Here is a 16500-nt window from a genome sequence, read left to right as displayed (position 1 = left end):
TTATTATGGCCTCTGGCTATGTGTAGGAGTGAAATATTTCTGGGTTTTGGCTCTACATGCCCTGTGATGCAGTGTAAGTTTATGTAGCTTTTATACAAGACTTCGATAAACATTGTTAGAGGCAATACAAAATATGGATGCATCTTTGAACTATCAGTAGAATCCAGATGATGATGAGGCACTGTACATTAATTTTATTACAGAGGTTTTTACCTAGTTTAAATAGATGGAGTGTACAGAATGGAGAATATACTGGCTGCACTGAAACTAAGATGTAAAAATAAGCTACATTTTAGCCTCTGTCTGTTTTTTCAAAGCATAAATGTAAATGGGAATTGCTTGAAGTAAAGACATGTGGTCAGTTATGCACCAGGCTAGGCTATGATGCTGCATCAGGCATATCCAGAAAAAAACCAGGCCTCACAGAATACAGATGCTGGGAGGATGGTATCAGTTACATCAGCTTAATGCTGCATCCTCTTTGCCACTTAATTCATAGTTGCCAGTCTGCATTTCAAGAGCTTTGTCATGGCACAGTTGACTTCACTCCACTAGTTCCTGTACTTGCCATTTCCCAGGTGAGGGATCACTGGCAGCTATGAAGAGCAACTATGATGTAGCAAAGGGGGAATAGCCCAGCCCTTAGTGGATGTCAACAGCTTTGCCATGGAAGGAGGAGACACTGCAGGGAAGAGGACTGGGAAGTTTTTCTCTTGCTAGCTGGTGTAAAAGATATGTTAAAGCCTGACAATCGTTTTGGAGGAAGTAACTTCTGCAACGCTCCACTTACTTTGCACAAACATGGAGGTTGTGTATCAGCAAACGTGTTGTTTCTATAACCTGAAATTCTTTCCTCAGACCCCAGGCATTGTTTTCTTTTTTTAAGACCATGTCAGTGTTTTTGTCAGAAGCTCTAAAATGTTTGACTTAATGTATTTTCATTTGCTTTTCTGTTAATACTGTATTTCTTTTGTAGATCAAATACATTTCTTTATATGTTCCCTTAAACTGCTTTATTTGTTGCATTTGCATGGTCCTTCACTTTACTGGCATTTTCTTATGCTTGCAGCATGTGAAACTGCATGGACAGGCATAGCCTTTAGTACATCATTTGTTTCAGCATAGATAAAAATTGACTGTATGAAAACACTGAGTAATGGGGTTATGCTCTTTACATCATTTGCTTTTGTCCTTGTTCATGACCTTTTCTTGTTCATTCAAGGTTCAGTGTAGCTTTCCTTTATGTAAGTTAGAAATTGCATTTGTGTACACTAGGAAAAAAAATCGACAAAACTGGGAGGAGTCAGGCTGTCTGGTTTTGCAGACTGGGACACAGCAGTTAAACAGGTTTTGGGGTTTCTCATTTGTTTTAAATTAATGCTATGAAAAAAAAGGGGTGAGGTACATGGGCATGGCCTAATTCTTGTTATACATAGCATGGCCTAATGTTATACATGTTATGCGTATACATGGCCTAATTCTTTCATACATAGCATTTGGCTTATTTCAGTATCACTGCTTTTCAACTTGTCTTTTTAGGTCATTTAATACTTACTAAACCCAGTGTTGATAGAGAGGGTGTACTTCTTGGCTGGGAGAATATGGCAGTTAATGGGCAAGATGTTGGTTGGCTTTTTTCTTTTCTTGTATATTATGTGTGGACAGTTACCCAGAAAGTTTCCTTCTTTTTTTTTTTTTTTTCCTAGTTCTTTGTCAGAATCTTTTTTTCTGTCAGTAAATGAGAGCTATGCTTTAAAAACCCCACAAAAAACTTGTATGATACATTCAGCTCCTGTGTAGTTACTGGATTGTGTACTGCCTCTGTAGCTAAAAGGAAAAGTTGAGCAAGTCTTGCACTTCTGCAATGGAAACTTGAAATTTTCAGCGCAGGGACCTTATCTCTGATAAGCGAAAAACTAACATTCTACCTTACCAAGATGCTTTTGGAAAGATTAATTTGATTTATTTTTTGATTTCTGTTCTTTTTCCAAGATATTTGGGCCATAGGGTGTATATTTGCAGAGCTGCTAACATCAGAACCAATATTCCATTGTCGACAAGAAGATATCAAAACTAGTAATCCTTATCACCATGACCAGCTGGACAGAATATTCAATGTAATGGGATTTCCTGCAGGTACATACTGTATTTATTTATTTTCACTGCTGTTCAAAGAAAGATATCTGTATTGCTTTCTTTGCAAGTGAAGGTGGCAGCTGACAGAAGCAACAAAGCTGTTCAAACACGATCTTTATTTCATGAGTTATAAATCTAGCATCTAATGGTCATATTGGCTATTTTTCCTATTATTGACAGCACTCTTTGTGTATACATGCACCAATGTTTTATAATTTTAAAAGATCGTGTTTAATTGTGGATGATTAAAAATCAGAAGGAATATTTCTGTATTTCTTCAGTACTGATTCTAGATTTGGAAAGTGACTGGCCATTGTATGAAACCAAGCAAAAATCTATGTATTTAGTGAATATTATGCAGATGCTTAACTCATGATAAATTAAGCACAGCATCTGGAAGTAAGGGAGGGTATTTAATTATTTTTCCTGGTAGAAACCTTTGTGGTATGGAGAAAATTTCTCTATTCTGAACCAGAACAAAGAATTGGTTGCATGAACCAAAACAAATTACAATGTGGGTGCCACTTGTTGCATTTTCCCCTCAGTGTTGGTCATATCTTGTTTTTCTACTGGCTGTCTTGCATCTTTTCAGTTAATGCTTTGTCTTCTAGTGTGCATCTGATTGCAGATGCCAGAATAGCAGAGGCCTTATTTTTACTTTTTGGTCATTTTTCTCCTCACTGCTTGTGTTCTTTGCTGTTGTCCATTGTCTGTTAATAATATTTTTTTTTTTACTGTTCTGGTGGACTTTCTTCTTCCCATCATATGGATTTTGTTGTTCTAGGAAAATTGTTATTAAATTTGCTCTTATTTTTCCCTTTCACTTTTTTTTTTTGGTCCTGTATGTACTTCATCGCTTCTATACTGCTGTATGAGACTCCTGGAAGTGTTGCCCTTGCATATTGAATAGTTGTAGTTTCTTGGAATTCTCCGTTAATTTTGCTTCTGTAAACAGTACTGTCCTGCTTTTAGCCTAGAATTTTATCCTCTATGTGCTTTTCTTCATTTGGGTTTTACATTGTCTTTGTGTAGCTTGCATAAGTAGATGGCACTTTCATTATTGTTTTCCAATTGGTTTAAATAATCCTTTCTAATGATCTACATTTGATTTTTAAGTGTGTTTGTTTCTCACTGATAAACAGTACTTTTCGTTTAATAGCAGCAGATTTTTTATTTGGTTTGTTTTGTTGACGTTTGTCATATTTAAAAGTTTCACATGTCTTTTGGAGAGGTAAAGAAAAGAATATTTTACTAAAACAGTAATTATCTGATCTCTGATTTATTTACTTTTTTTAGGCTCCCAGTGTTCTGCAGTTATGCTAAGACTTAGTAGAGCTTTGACTTGAATCAAACTACTTGCCTACGGAGCACTTTCAGGAGTTACAGTGCATAATACATTTGAGGCCAAGTGCTGGTAGTGAGCTTTTTGGTTTATATTTAAATCCATTGCAGGCTTTGTCTACACAGAGAAGCTGAGATTAAATATTATTTGAGTGTGCAGTTGTTACTTTTTCTTAACTTTTTGTTGGCTAACAGCATTTCTTTCAGTTTGATACAGCAGAAGTTTACCCAGTACCTCTGGGCATCTTCTGATAACTAATGACAGGCTGTCAAAATGGAAAATCCCTTAGAAGGAGATAGTGCTTGTGAGAGTCTTAGGTGCTTCTGTTCTGAGATCCCAACGCTGTCTAAATAAATGGAGGAACAGTCCGGAAGGGTGCAAGCACCAATGCCTAATATGTTTTTCTTATGTGTTGTATTTTGGGCATATGGTGATCTTCACTGTGGCTTGCAGCTGCTTTTTACAGTTCTTGCGTTAATCAACATGCAGCTGGAACTTCTTAGGTATTGGTAAGATTTATTGTGAAGAGGTGATGAAGGGATAGGAGCCAAGGAGCACAAAGAACTAAGAACTGCAAGGTTAGAAAAGCAGACTTAAAACAGCTTAAAAAACCAGGGCTATAGAGATACTTGGAAAGCCTTTGTTTTACTCAGGGTGAAAGAAAAAAATATTACTAATAAGTATTGATTTTGCAGATAAAGATTGGGAAGACATAAAAAAGATGCCCGAACATTCAACTTTAATGAAAGACTTCCGGAGAAACACGTAAGTCTGCTTTGAGTTGAGCTGTCTTAAGGAAGCATACTTTACTTCTCCCTCCTACACTGAATTTATTGTAGCTCAGGTTGTTTTCTATGTAAATGCCAAACAAGGACTATGAAATGGTTATGGTTTAGATTGTGAAAAAGAGAGTTGTTTGATAATGGTGAACTTTGCCTGCTGAGGTGGTGTGAATCAGAAGAGTAGGCCAGGGACAGACTGTAAATAATGAGGTGGCAGGTGTGGAATGGGTGATGCCAGTAAGACCCCACACAGCTCTGAAGATTGCAAAGCACAGTTTGTCACAGCTGGTTCCAAATCCGTGGTACTGGAAATGATTCTTCTGTAATAGCTGCACAAGAGAGCCAGTAACCTTAGGCTGCTTCCAGCAAACAGTGGGTGTAATTGTCAGCTACGAAGGCTAAAGAAAAGAATACTTTTCAGTCTTGCTGTCACATTGCCAGAGTCTAATACCTGCACTTAAGACCCTGCTTACCCTGTTGCCTTGTTTCCATGCTGAGAGATTTGGTGCTGTACTGTTACATACATTTCTTGCATCTGCCATGCTGTTGCAACCATTTGGAAACCTTATTTCTTAGCTTCTTTTCAAAAGAGTGAATTTGTGGATGTTCTTGTAGCAACCTGTACTTTGCAGGAGAGTGTTAAGATGGGTTTAGTAGCATGAGAAATACACAGAATGCAACAGTATAGTAGTAGAATTGCTAAAAGGCAGTTTAAATCCAAGTGATAGTTTGCTGTATGCTTGTGGGTTCAAAGTGTGCTTTTTGTGTGGATATGATGTATTTTTACAAGTATGTGAGGGAGAGATGCATTTCTGTAGTGTCTGAATGATTTTTAAGCAGTTTCCAGTGTTGGTAGTTGTGTTTGTTTTCCTGATTAGTCCATTAGCAGTGGAGACTAAATGGTTCTTGTTACTATGTTTTGTGGCTATTAGGAAAGCTTTGCAGTATTGGTGATGTGTATATATAGAAATATCACATTTTCTTTGTTTCCTAGGTACACCAACTGCAGCCTTATCAAATATATGGAAAAACATAAAGTTAAACCAGATAGTAAGGCATTCCACTTGGTAAGTTCCTCCAGTTCCCAGCTGTTCTCTCTGAATGGACATTCTCCTTACTTTGATGTTTCCAACTTTAATTAAATGCTTTCAAGCTAAAATTGTAAGGTAAATATATTATTTGGGGGAGGGGGAGCAGACAGGACTGGGGGAAGAAAACAGGAAGCTTTTTGATCTTGGAGGTGAGAGAAATAAATTGGAGAAAAGGGAAGATGGTTACGAGGCCTGTGTGTCTGAGGACCATGTGGCTTTTGTTCAAGTCATTGGAAGATGTACCTTCTCTGATCAGACTTCAAAGTTTTTAAGCAGCTGTCTTTTTTTTCCATTCAGTTCTTTTTTTTCCATATAGATTTTGGAATTTATCCTTCAGCCAGAGCTGCTCTGAGGAAATACTCTTCTCGTGGCATACTGCATGGGCATTTATAACTGGGCATTGCGAAGCAGATGAATTATACTGCAATAGCTAAAACAGAATCTATGTTCAAGATTCGAATTAAAACCAAAAATACAACCAGCTGATTCAAGTAAACTTTGCAGGAAGTTACCTGGCAGTTGTACCATTAGGCATCATTTTCTGTGAAGTGTCTTTCCCTTTAAAGTTAAAAGTTGGTGGAATACTAGGGATGCTATATTACGATGCTTAACGTAAGTGAGGAAACTAGTCCTTTCTGATGGAGATTTGGGATTTTTGCTGGATTTTTGTATCCAAGCACAGTGGAAGCTGCTGAGCAGTCTGTGTGTATTTGTGTATAATGCATGAAACGTTTATGTTGATATGTGAAGAACTGAAGTGCTCATAATTAATCCAGTTTTTACATGTAGCTATTTATAACAGAGCTTCAGAAATGCATTTTTAGTATTTACCAAGGTGATCTTATGTTTTAGTATGACAATACATACTTTAAAAAATACAATTTGACATAGCAAGTTGTTTACATCTGTTATTGTAAAATGTGCCAGAACTAATAATTACAGCAGTAGTAAGTACAGAGATCGTTATCGTTGCCAAAAATTGACATGCTCTGATTTCCCAGCTTGGATTAGCCAGGCTTTTTTTTTTCCCCTTTTTACTTGCATTCATGCATCCGGTCCCTTTCCACATGCAGAACTGATGTGTTAGCATGAGACAACTTTGGCTCCTTCCTGCTTTTGCAGTTTACAGGGTTGTGCTTTGGGTTTTGTTTGTTTGGTTTTTTTCCCACTTTCACTTTCCTGATTTTTATTTTTCTTTCCTACTTACTTCTTTATGCCCTAGAAAATGGATATATGCAGCTGCTGCTTCTCGTTAACTGAGTGATGCTTCATCTTCCATTTGGTTACCTTGGTCCATATGAACGGTAGCAATTGTCACATTCACTGCTGATACATAAAGTTTATTGGATTTTTATTTTGTCATTGAAATTATTTTATTTTGTTGCGTGAAATTTTAATTTAACAGTTTTTAAATAGAAAATATTTGTAGTGCTAAGTGGAAGACTCACTTCTGTGCTGGCACCTGAACAAGGGGGCAAAATAAGAGTATAGATCCCCCGTGTGATAATGGTTGCACAGTCATTAAACTTTTCTTGTGGTTTCTGTTTTCTGTTGCTGATTATGACCAAGTTTGCTCACATTTTGTGAGTGTGTGATGGACAGCTTTATACAACACAATTGCCAGAAATGATGCCAGAATTTTGCAGTATTTTTTGATTGTGATGTTTTTCAGCATGTTGGCAATTGTTTCTCTTTTTTTTTGCCTTCCCCTTTTCTGGCTCCTGGGTTTGCTTTTTGAGCTGTTTGAAAGAACAAGAATTGTTCTGTTCAAACTGATATTCTACAAAGACTACATGCAGACTTGGAGGGCTGAAGTAACTTATTGTGAGTCCTTGCTGATGATACGAAAAACGTAACTGGATTGATGGTCGTAATACATATTTATTATGTTCTTAACTATGCCATTAAACTGACAGCTGAGAAAAGAAAATGTACTTTCCTAACTTTAGCTTTCTGCAGCATGGAGGTCTGCATTGTGGTTGTGTACACTCGCTTAATAGCTAGTGAAAGGAGATGACCCGTTCAGACACAGGTCATGACACTGGATCTCTGTAAAAAGGAGAATTTAATCCCATGAAAATACAAATAGCAAATGTAAAATGAGTATTATTTGCATATGTAGCTTCTGCATATCTTGTTAGATCCATGATTTATTAAAAAGCTATAGATGGAACGTGTAGCATTTCTTTTAAAGATCACTGTCTCTTACCATCCTACTGTAGTTTTTTCTTGGACACTGTATCCTATAGTGAAACATGAAGACTTGCTATTTTCCTGTTTCTGTGTGGCAGGAAAGGCTGAGAGAGCTGGCATTGTTCAGCCTGGAGAAGGGAAGACCCTGCGGAGATCTTCTTGTGGCCTTTCAATATATAAAGGGGGCTTATGAGAAAGATTGGGGGAGACTTTTTTAGCTGGGCCTGTTGCAATAGGATGTGAGGGGTGATGGTTTTAAACTAGAAGGGGGGAGATTCAGGCTGCATGTGAGGAACAAATTTTTACAATGAGGGTTGTAAAATACCCGCACAGGTTGCTTAGAGAGGTGGTGGATGTGCCATCCATGGAGACATTGAAGGCCAGGGTGGATATGGTTCTGGGCAACCTGATCTAGTTGAAGATGTGCATACTCATTGTAACCCAAACTGTTCTATGATAAATACTGCTGTTAAGTCATGGAAACTCTTGGAATGTTTTTATTAGAACATTTGTGACTGAACTGAGTGTCCTGGGCTTTGCAGGTGTTTTTCAATGGGAAATGAAGTTACTATTTTAACAAAAGAGAAGAATGTGGTTATGCCATTTATGGTTGTGGTTTTGAGTTCAGATGCATTTGTATCAGCTTGTCTTTCAGGAATAATAGTGAAGTTTCTGTTAATTGTTTTGGTAATGCAGAGCTGCTTATCTTTTATTTTTTCAGCTTCAGAAACTGCTCACTATGGATCCAATCAAGAGAATTACCTCAGAACAGGCTATGCAGGATCCCTATTTCTTAGAAGATCCTCTTCCCACTTCCGAGTAAGTGGTCGGTTTATTAACCTATCAGTACATCTAGAGATGCTTTAGAAATGTGTGCTTTCTCTCTCCTGTGTTTGTGAATAGTGAGCCAAATACTTACTGTCTGACAACCAAATAAAGCTGCAACCACAAAAAATGCCATTTGTGGTTTTTAAAATTAAGTAGCATTCTTACTAATCTCTTGCTTTATGGAACTTTGATCCTATTAGTCGCAGTACTAATCTTGTTACTCACTGACAGGTTGATTATGCATGCTATAGATCTTTGTAGACAACTGCTAAGTGCCCGTAGGTCCACTTCTCTGCACCAGCATGCCAGATGACATTATCTAATTAGTTTACATTTTTCTGTCTTAGCCTTTGTTGTAAATTCAGTGGGTGGGGAAGTCAATTCTGTGTCTCTCTGCTGTCATCCTGAACAACTTAAATCCACTTTCTGTAGACGTTCCTCTTTGTTTGTGTAGGGACATTTACGAAAGGAAGAAAATTCAGGGACAGTGAATGATTTCTTTAAAAATTAAGCCTCCTCCCAAAAGAGTAGGCATACAGCATGATTGTATGTCCTTTTAAGAAAGCTGTTAGTGCTATTAGTACGTCCTGTGTGTGATTCTCTACCATTATCTATGGAAGAATTTGACATATGGTATGTATATTTATAAGCAATTAATTAAAAATTAAATTATTTCATTAAAACCTACTAGACTGTTTATAACACCCCCTGACCTGTCTCTGTGATTTAATGTTGTCAGGTGAATTATTTACTTTTGCAGAAACTGCATTTAGGACAGTCTTTGGGTTTTTCTTGACTTTAGGTTGGCATTTTAATGTGAATACACAATGAGTAATGCTAACAGGTGTACAGAGACTTGATTATAAATACATTCTACTGATTAAGGGTGGGTAAATATTAGCTTGCAGTCGCAGTAGCAAATTCATGTGGACCATGAGATAAGGAATTGCCAGATGAAATTTCTCGTTATTTTTTAAACTTTATTCAAGGTGATTTTATTACTTGTCAGTGGAGTTTCCAGGAGTATTTTTAGTTAGTCCTGAGATTGTGCATTACACAAAAGCTGGATTAAGATAGCTCTTTGTGACCTTGCAGATATCAAATGGGCCATGTACCTTTCCAGCCATCAGTTTGGTCACCAGTTACAGAAACTCTGAAAACTACTAGGAGTTTCAATGAGTGTATAAGAGGCAACTGAAGATTAAAAATAAATGTCAATAGGTTTACTATGTTTAGAATATGATGAAAGTAAGACAGGAAAAACTTCTCCATTAGTTATGGACTGTGGCTCAGGCAGCTTGAAAGTAGCATGGGTGTGAAGTATGAATCTTACAGGTTTAACCCTTCTGTTCTAATACAGTGATAAATAGACTTTTTTTGGGGGCAGTGTTTTTGCAGGTTGTCAAATCCCTTACCCAAAACGAGAATTTTTAACAGAGGAAGAGCCAGATGATAAAGGAGATAAAGTAAGTACTGGAAGAACAGCATCATCATGCTTCACTGGCCTTCACACTATTTCATGTGTCCATGTTATTTCACGTGCTGCTTTTGAGTTGAAATTTTTCTTTGTGTTTAAACAATTGAGAAGAACCAGCAGCAGCAGCAGGGCAATAACCATACTAATGGAACTGGTCACCCAGGGAACCAAGACAACAGTCACACACAGGGACCCCCACTGAAAAAAGTGAGAGTTGTTCCTCCTACCACTACCTCAGGTGGACTTATTATGACCTCAGACTATCAGGTATTTATTCTATTCATATATTGAGTGTTTGGTTCTCAAGTTTACAGCAGTGTTTCTTTAAGCTAAAAAAGTAACTTGTTAAGTGTCACTGTATTAACTGATATTTTTTGTTATTTTCAGATGTGTTTTCAGATTCATTTAGTTGGTGGTTTGCCTGTAAATTGATATGCTGATGCTCTTTAGGTTAGCAATAAGGAAATCAGGATCAGATATTATTACAGTTACTCATTTATTACATTCATATTAGGGAATGCTGATTGTGGACCTGTTGTGCTATGCTCTGTACCATTCCTTTTTTTGAACAAGCCTGTAATGGCAGAAAGCAAAGGATATTACAGTAAACAAGCTGTGAAATAAGAATTCAAACAAGCGTTTTAGTGGGGCAGATGAATGGGAAAGGAGTATTTTGGATGATGATGCTGTCATAATCTCTGTTTCGAAGGCAAAGGAGGATTCCAGGTTGAGTAAAACCAGTATTATAGATCTGAAGAGACAGGTGAGGTGGTGGCAATCAGTGAGTGAGGAAGATAAGGAGTATAGGAAAAAAGCTTGCCGAAAACTTGAAGGCTATGTTCTAGTCTTCGTGCATTTGAGCTTGTGATCAGACATTAGGAAATCAAAAGAGTCTGGGGCAGAAGAATGTCTGAGAGTCACCCCAGGGAATGATACCTGAATTTGTGAGTTTGGATGATGCTACTCCTGGAGACGGGGGAGAAGAGAATTAAGGACACAACCGTTAGTTAATGCAAGGAATGATACGCATAGGAGCAGTTGTAGAGGGGGTAGATTTTGGAAGCCTGGGGAATAGAAGATTTCAAGAGGCGACATGCTGGTGGAAACGTTAGCCTGCAGGAACTATTACATACTGGTTCACATGGAATGCGTGATACAGAAGAGCAGTTGGAAGAGTGTCTTGGATGAAATCAAAAGATGGGGAAGTCAGAAATTACTGGCAGTGTTTACAGTTAAAGATTAATATCTAAAACTGGGACCCTAACATTGGAAAGCCACTTAGCTATGCTTATATTCTATAGCAAAACTGAAAGAATGGTGTCAGCAAAACTTCCGCTGTCAACTTGCTATTCACAGTTTTGACGCTGTTTATGGGGAGACACCAGTGGATTTTTGAAGTCTTCCTTTTCAGTTTATCCCTGAGAGCACCAAATATTCTCAAAAGCTGTGTGAGGGCATTACCCTCATCCTTATCTAAACCTGTATACTTCCAGCATTGGGCAAAACTTAAAAAGCACTGAAAACGTAATATAAGGTCATTTTCAGGAGCTTTTTTGTGAGGCTTTTCATCTAGTTCCCAAGTGCCTTGGCTCAGTTTATCCTAGGACATTGGTAGTACATCAGTTTTCAAGTCATTCTCCTTGAATGATGTAAATTTTTAGAGTTGTTTGAAACATTTGAGGAAGTGGCCAGCCTTGACTACAGCGCTGTAGTGTGGGGTGCCTCTAAATATAAACATATTTAGTTGTATTATGCATCACAGAGCACTCTTAAGGGAGCTTCGCCCCTTTCAATTTGGCAAGCTGCAGTCGATCGCTGTTTTGGCCTTATAGCTGGCTCGCTCTACCACTTTAGTTCTGTGTGTGTTTCTAAGCAGGCAAATGCAGCTGTAACTCTGAATCTTCCCCTTGTGTTGAGTCACATACCTAAGCAGATTGATGCAGAGGTTGCAGGTACTGTCAGGGAGCCCTGTTTGCATGCTCTGTTTACACTCCCTTCACCTCATTTTGCTGCTGCAGCTTGGCATTTTGAACAAACTTCAGTTTCTGCTTCTGTGAGCAAGAGCTGAGGTTTGCTAGTTGAGAAGTCAGAAGACTCAAATTGCTTCTGCGAGAGCTGATGTTGTTTTGTTTTCAGCTCATGCTCATCAGAACTTTTGAACTCTCGGGTATCCATCCCAGGACTATAGCTGGGGGCAGCCCTTGTCAACAACCATCATTTCCGAATACTTTTGCCTGCAGACAATGACAACTGCTACTTTGCCATCTGAGGGGCTCTTACTGCTAATGTGACTGCTCCCAACTAATCTCTTTGCTGTCTCTCTAAGAGTCAAAACACCTGGTTTTCAGAAAGAACTAAACAAATCTCTTCCCCAGTCTTGCAAGAATGCAGGGGGTAGATTTGTTCTGGTATTTGGAAAACATGGTAATCAAAGGGAGGAGACCTGAACTTGCTGGCATTAGAATAAAAGCAGTTTTAGAGTTGCCTATTGGTGGTTTCACGTCTCCCTGAACAAAATTCCTTACATTTTTTGCTTGTGAGCCTGCAATTTGAGGAGATGGCAAACAACTATTACAATGCAGGCCTCTGTTTTAATCAAACACCTGCTCCTTTGTTCTTCATTTAATTTGCTCAAATTGCCCATATAAAGCTTGTGAAGAAGGATTGCCATCTCCTGGGCAAGGCATACTAAGACAGTTTCTCTATCCACTCAGATGGAATTACCCCCTGCAAAGCAAGTTGACCTTGCATCCTTTTCTGCCATGCATAAAAATAATAGACACATGGCACAGAGACTTCCTTGCCTTGTTATTTAAATATGCAGTGTGACACTTCCAAAGGCAATGGGATTAAACAGGCTAGAACAAGTCCACTACTCTGGGCTTTTGCTTGTGATAACCCTCTGGGTGCTTAATGGTATTTAGGAATGATTGGATATTTATATCTGTTCTAAAACAAAAGACATTTGTTGCACTGGGTGTCATGAAAGAATCTGCTGATTTTTATCCGTGTCTGTCTTAAGATCTATTTTAGAAGTCAGGATGCAGACAGTGTTCACAACTGACATGAATAGTCAGGCTTTAAATCGCTGAACTTGTGATGGTTTCTTACATGCAGGAGCTCCACTTGGGCAAAAAGAATATTCAGAGATTTTTTGCTCTCTGAAGTGCATCTGATATTTGTGATGTGGAGATGCGTGACCCAGAGCTGTGACACGTCTGTTGATGAGTGGCTCAGTCTGTCCCTCAAGACTGAAGACAAATGTCACAGAAGTTCAGTCGCTGTAACAGTGCGGTTTAGCAGTGCTGGCTTGTTCCCATTGACATTAAGTGATGGCTCAGCCATTTCTTCCCCTTTACACTATACACCCCTAGGGAATTAGATCAGTCCTGTGAACATATGTTAACAAGTAGAGTTTGCTTTTTCACTTCTGCCATCATCTCAGCAACCTGATTCTTGCTTCTGTTCTACAGGCTGAGCAGCAGGAAAAAAAATTGTTGTTACTTTATGTTGTGACTTACAAAATCTGTAAAGCTATTTTAATACTGTTTCAGGATGTTAGTTCACCAGAGTTTTGCATATTCGTGTCTCAGTAGTAATGCCCTAGGCCTGGAATATTCAGCTTAGGAAAGTTTCCAGACCTTTCCTAGAAGCGTGTTTTTCTAAACCTCGTAATACATCTTGTGATATCAAGAGGTCAGAAGTTAGTTACAGCAGTTTCCAAATGCTGCAAAATTTGTCTGTGTAAACCAGCACAGTAATGTACTGAAATTATCTTAATTTAATGGAATGTTAAAGGCTACTAAGTGGTCACATGTTCAGATTGAAAATCTGACATGCAGTCTTTTTTCCTTTATAATGCATGGTTTGTAAATAACTACATTTTAGGTTAAAATTGGAGTAGGCACTTGCTGGTTTGCTCAGAGATGAGTGCTCCACTCGGTAAATAGGTGATAGAAATGCTGGTTGAAAGGGGCCTGCAGAGACCATCTAGCCCAGCCTCCTGCTTGAAGCAGGACTGTTGCTAATGCTAAATCAGGTCAGCCATGGCTTTGTTTAGCCGAGTCTTAAAACCTCTATAGATGGAGATTTCACAGCCTCTCTGGGCAGGTTCTTCTGCTGTACTGGTCTCTTGAGGATTCTCCACACCCCTTAGTGTCCAGCCTGAACCTCCCAAGCTATGATCTGTGACTGTGGGGCCATTTCCCCCTGGAATAATCTGGTTGCACTGAGAAGGCGGTGCTTGTTACCTTTTACTCTCCTTCAAGTATTTTTAAGGCTTTTGCTAGATGACACATTAGCCTAAATAAGCACAGCATGCTCAGTCTTTACTCTTAGGTCACATAAAGGGTGGTGTATAATAAAATCTCCACAGTGATGCCAAGTAAGATCAGTAAGTAAGATGCACTTATGAGCAGTAGATGCACTGTTTGAACCTCCACTCCAGTATAGCTTCTTGAAGGGGAAGAGAGCAAGGGGAGGAATTGGCTGCTGTGAGCAGTGGAAGTGTTGTGTAACTTGCAGGTGTACTGCAGTCATCTGAAGGGTTGGCTGGAGGTTTGACTATGATGGGTGTAGACTCACAGGAGATAATTAGGGTGGATGACTGAAGTGTGGTACCTGTCACTTTCTAATCTAGTATTTCTGATGTTCATACCTGCACCTGCTGTAATCAGAGTAAGTGAAAAGAAGTCTGGAGGTGCAGCTGCTTTGAGACTGTGTGTGCTTGATACCTCTTGAAATAAATCAGTAGGTGAAACTGGTGATGTACCTGTTATGAAGAACTACATTTCTCTGCTTTAACCACTCTGCAGCGTTCCAACCCCCATGCTGCCTACCCCAACCCCGGACCAAGCACATCACAGCCACAGAGCAGCATGGGATATTCAGCTACCTCCCAGCAGCCGCCACAGTACTCGCATCAGACACATCGGTACTGAGCTGCACCCTGATACCGTCAATGCACTGCTGGTAATGCTGCAGGACCGGCCGCACAGCTGCCTGCCTGGAACCCGGCTTGGGCCACGCGAATGTACTGTACAACCTCACCTCCAACCTGTCCGATCGCCACGATCCACCCCCTTCCACAGAGCGGAGTAGTGGCTCCCAAATTGTTCCTGGTTTTGGGGTTAGACTTGAAAAGAAAGTGCTAGCACAGTTTGTGTTGTGGATATGCTACTTCTGTAGTTTACTTGACATGGTTCAGACTGACCGATGCATTGTTTTCAGTGACAGTCTGTAGCAGTTGAAGCTGTGAAATGTGCTAGGGGCAAGCATTTTTGTTGTCGTATGTGGTGAGTTCTCTTGGTGTAACAACTTTATCTGACCAATAGTACACAAGATCTTTGAACTGGTACTTGAAGCATACAGTATATGTTACCATGGCAAAAAAGCAAAGCAAACTAACCATGACTCGGAGACAGTTTTGATAGACGTTTATTTTTAGTGACTTTTGTGGATGGTTCATTTTCCACCCAGATCAATGTTTTATGACCAACACGATTGCTACGATGGGATTTTTTTAGGAACATGCAAACATTTGCATTCTTTTCCAGCAATTACAAATGTCCCAAAGATTAATTTCCAACATGAGTTCTTGGTTTTGTTTTTAAATCTATGACTTGACTGGTATTAAAGCTGCTATTTGATAGTAAAATAAGTATGTTGTCATTGATATAAACATGTTTGGTTCAGCAAACAAACTAAACTGATTGTCATAGAGAGTGTTTTGTTTTATTTTTTCCTGTTGGTGTTACTGATTTGTGAGCATGCTTTGGGAATAAAAAAGCATGAGTGATATTTCCTAAAGAGGTGCGGCATCCGTTCAGCTCTTTCGTCATGAGTTTTGAGAACCAGCTTGGTGTAGTGGATTTTAAATTCTCTTCAGTTAATGATTATCATTTCATTTTTAACGTTCGCACGTTGTTTAGGGGTGCCACTCCTACTGCAGAGGAGCAAGGTGTTAGGAGAGCCTTAGAGTTTATGAGGAAAAACTTGCATACAACGTACTGTATCAAACTATTTTACATGAATGACACAAGTATTCTGAATAAAAGAAAAAATCAAACATTGTTAAGACAAGGTGTTATGTAATAAATTTATTTTTCATAAATCTGCACATGACCTTTGCCTGTATTTCTTCTTATCAGCAACAACATTCCTCGCCCTTCATACACCTGGATTGGGTTGTGTCCTGAGAATCACTGTCCGAGGGGAATTCTTCTTGCAAGAGGGCAGGCTTCCATTAACTGCGGAGAAGGGTGTTTTTTAATAGCAGAGTAAAAACACAGTACCACTGTAAAATGTCATTCCCCCTGTTGTGTACCTGTGGCTGATCAGCTGGAGACACGGAACATGGGGTTATTACAAGCTACCTTTCCTAGATCAGATGGCTTCTTTCATCTACAAGGTCTGGAGACATTCCTATCTGAGTAGTTCTTTGAAGGTTTCTGTAACTCATTCTTACCTTGACATCTAACACCACACAGTGATTCTGACATAAATGTATGCAATATATGCAGAATTTATTTCTGCAAGTGCTTCATGTAGTGTGAATATCAACTAGTGGGAGCCATTCAAATGCACTGAAGCTGCTGACAAGGGGCAAAAGAAAAAGCAAATTGGTAGCCAGCCCAAAATGCAAACCATGTG

General features: G+C 39.0%; 1 protein-coding gene across 3 annotated transcripts in view; it reads left to right on the top strand.

Annotated features, from left to right (window-relative positions):
• CDK8 (cyclin dependent kinase 8) overlaps window positions 1-15731 on the top strand; it is a 72776-nt gene extending 57045 nt beyond the window's left edge. For 2 of the 3 annotated variants that reach the window (XM_080614029.1, XM_080614031.1), the window contains 7 exons: window positions 1993-2136; window positions 4174-4243; window positions 5255-5327; window positions 8266-8363; window positions 9760-9838; window positions 9958-10116; window positions 14664-15731. In XM_080614029.1, coding sequence (XP_080470155.1) covers window positions 1993-2136; window positions 4174-4243; window positions 5255-5327; window positions 8266-8363; window positions 9760-9838; window positions 9958-10116; window positions 14664-14789 — 749 coding nt within the window. In that variant the 3' untranslated portion in view covers window positions 14790-15731. The remainder of the gene's footprint in view (window positions 1-1992; window positions 2137-4173; window positions 4244-5254; window positions 5328-8265; window positions 8364-9759; window positions 9839-9957; window positions 10117-14663) is intronic. The other variant, XM_080614030.1, reaches the window with a different exon arrangement.
• Window positions 15732-16500: the final 769 nt, after the last annotated feature.

The sequence above is a fragment of the Psittacula echo genome, assembly GCF_963264785.1.
Source record: "Psittacula echo genome assembly, chromosome: 3".
Taxonomy (NCBI): domain Eukaryota; kingdom Metazoa; phylum Chordata; class Aves; order Psittaciformes; family Psittacidae; genus Psittacula; species Psittacula echo.
The sequence above is the reverse complement of the archived record's forward strand: the minus strand, read 5'-3'. Positions and strand labels throughout refer to the sequence as shown.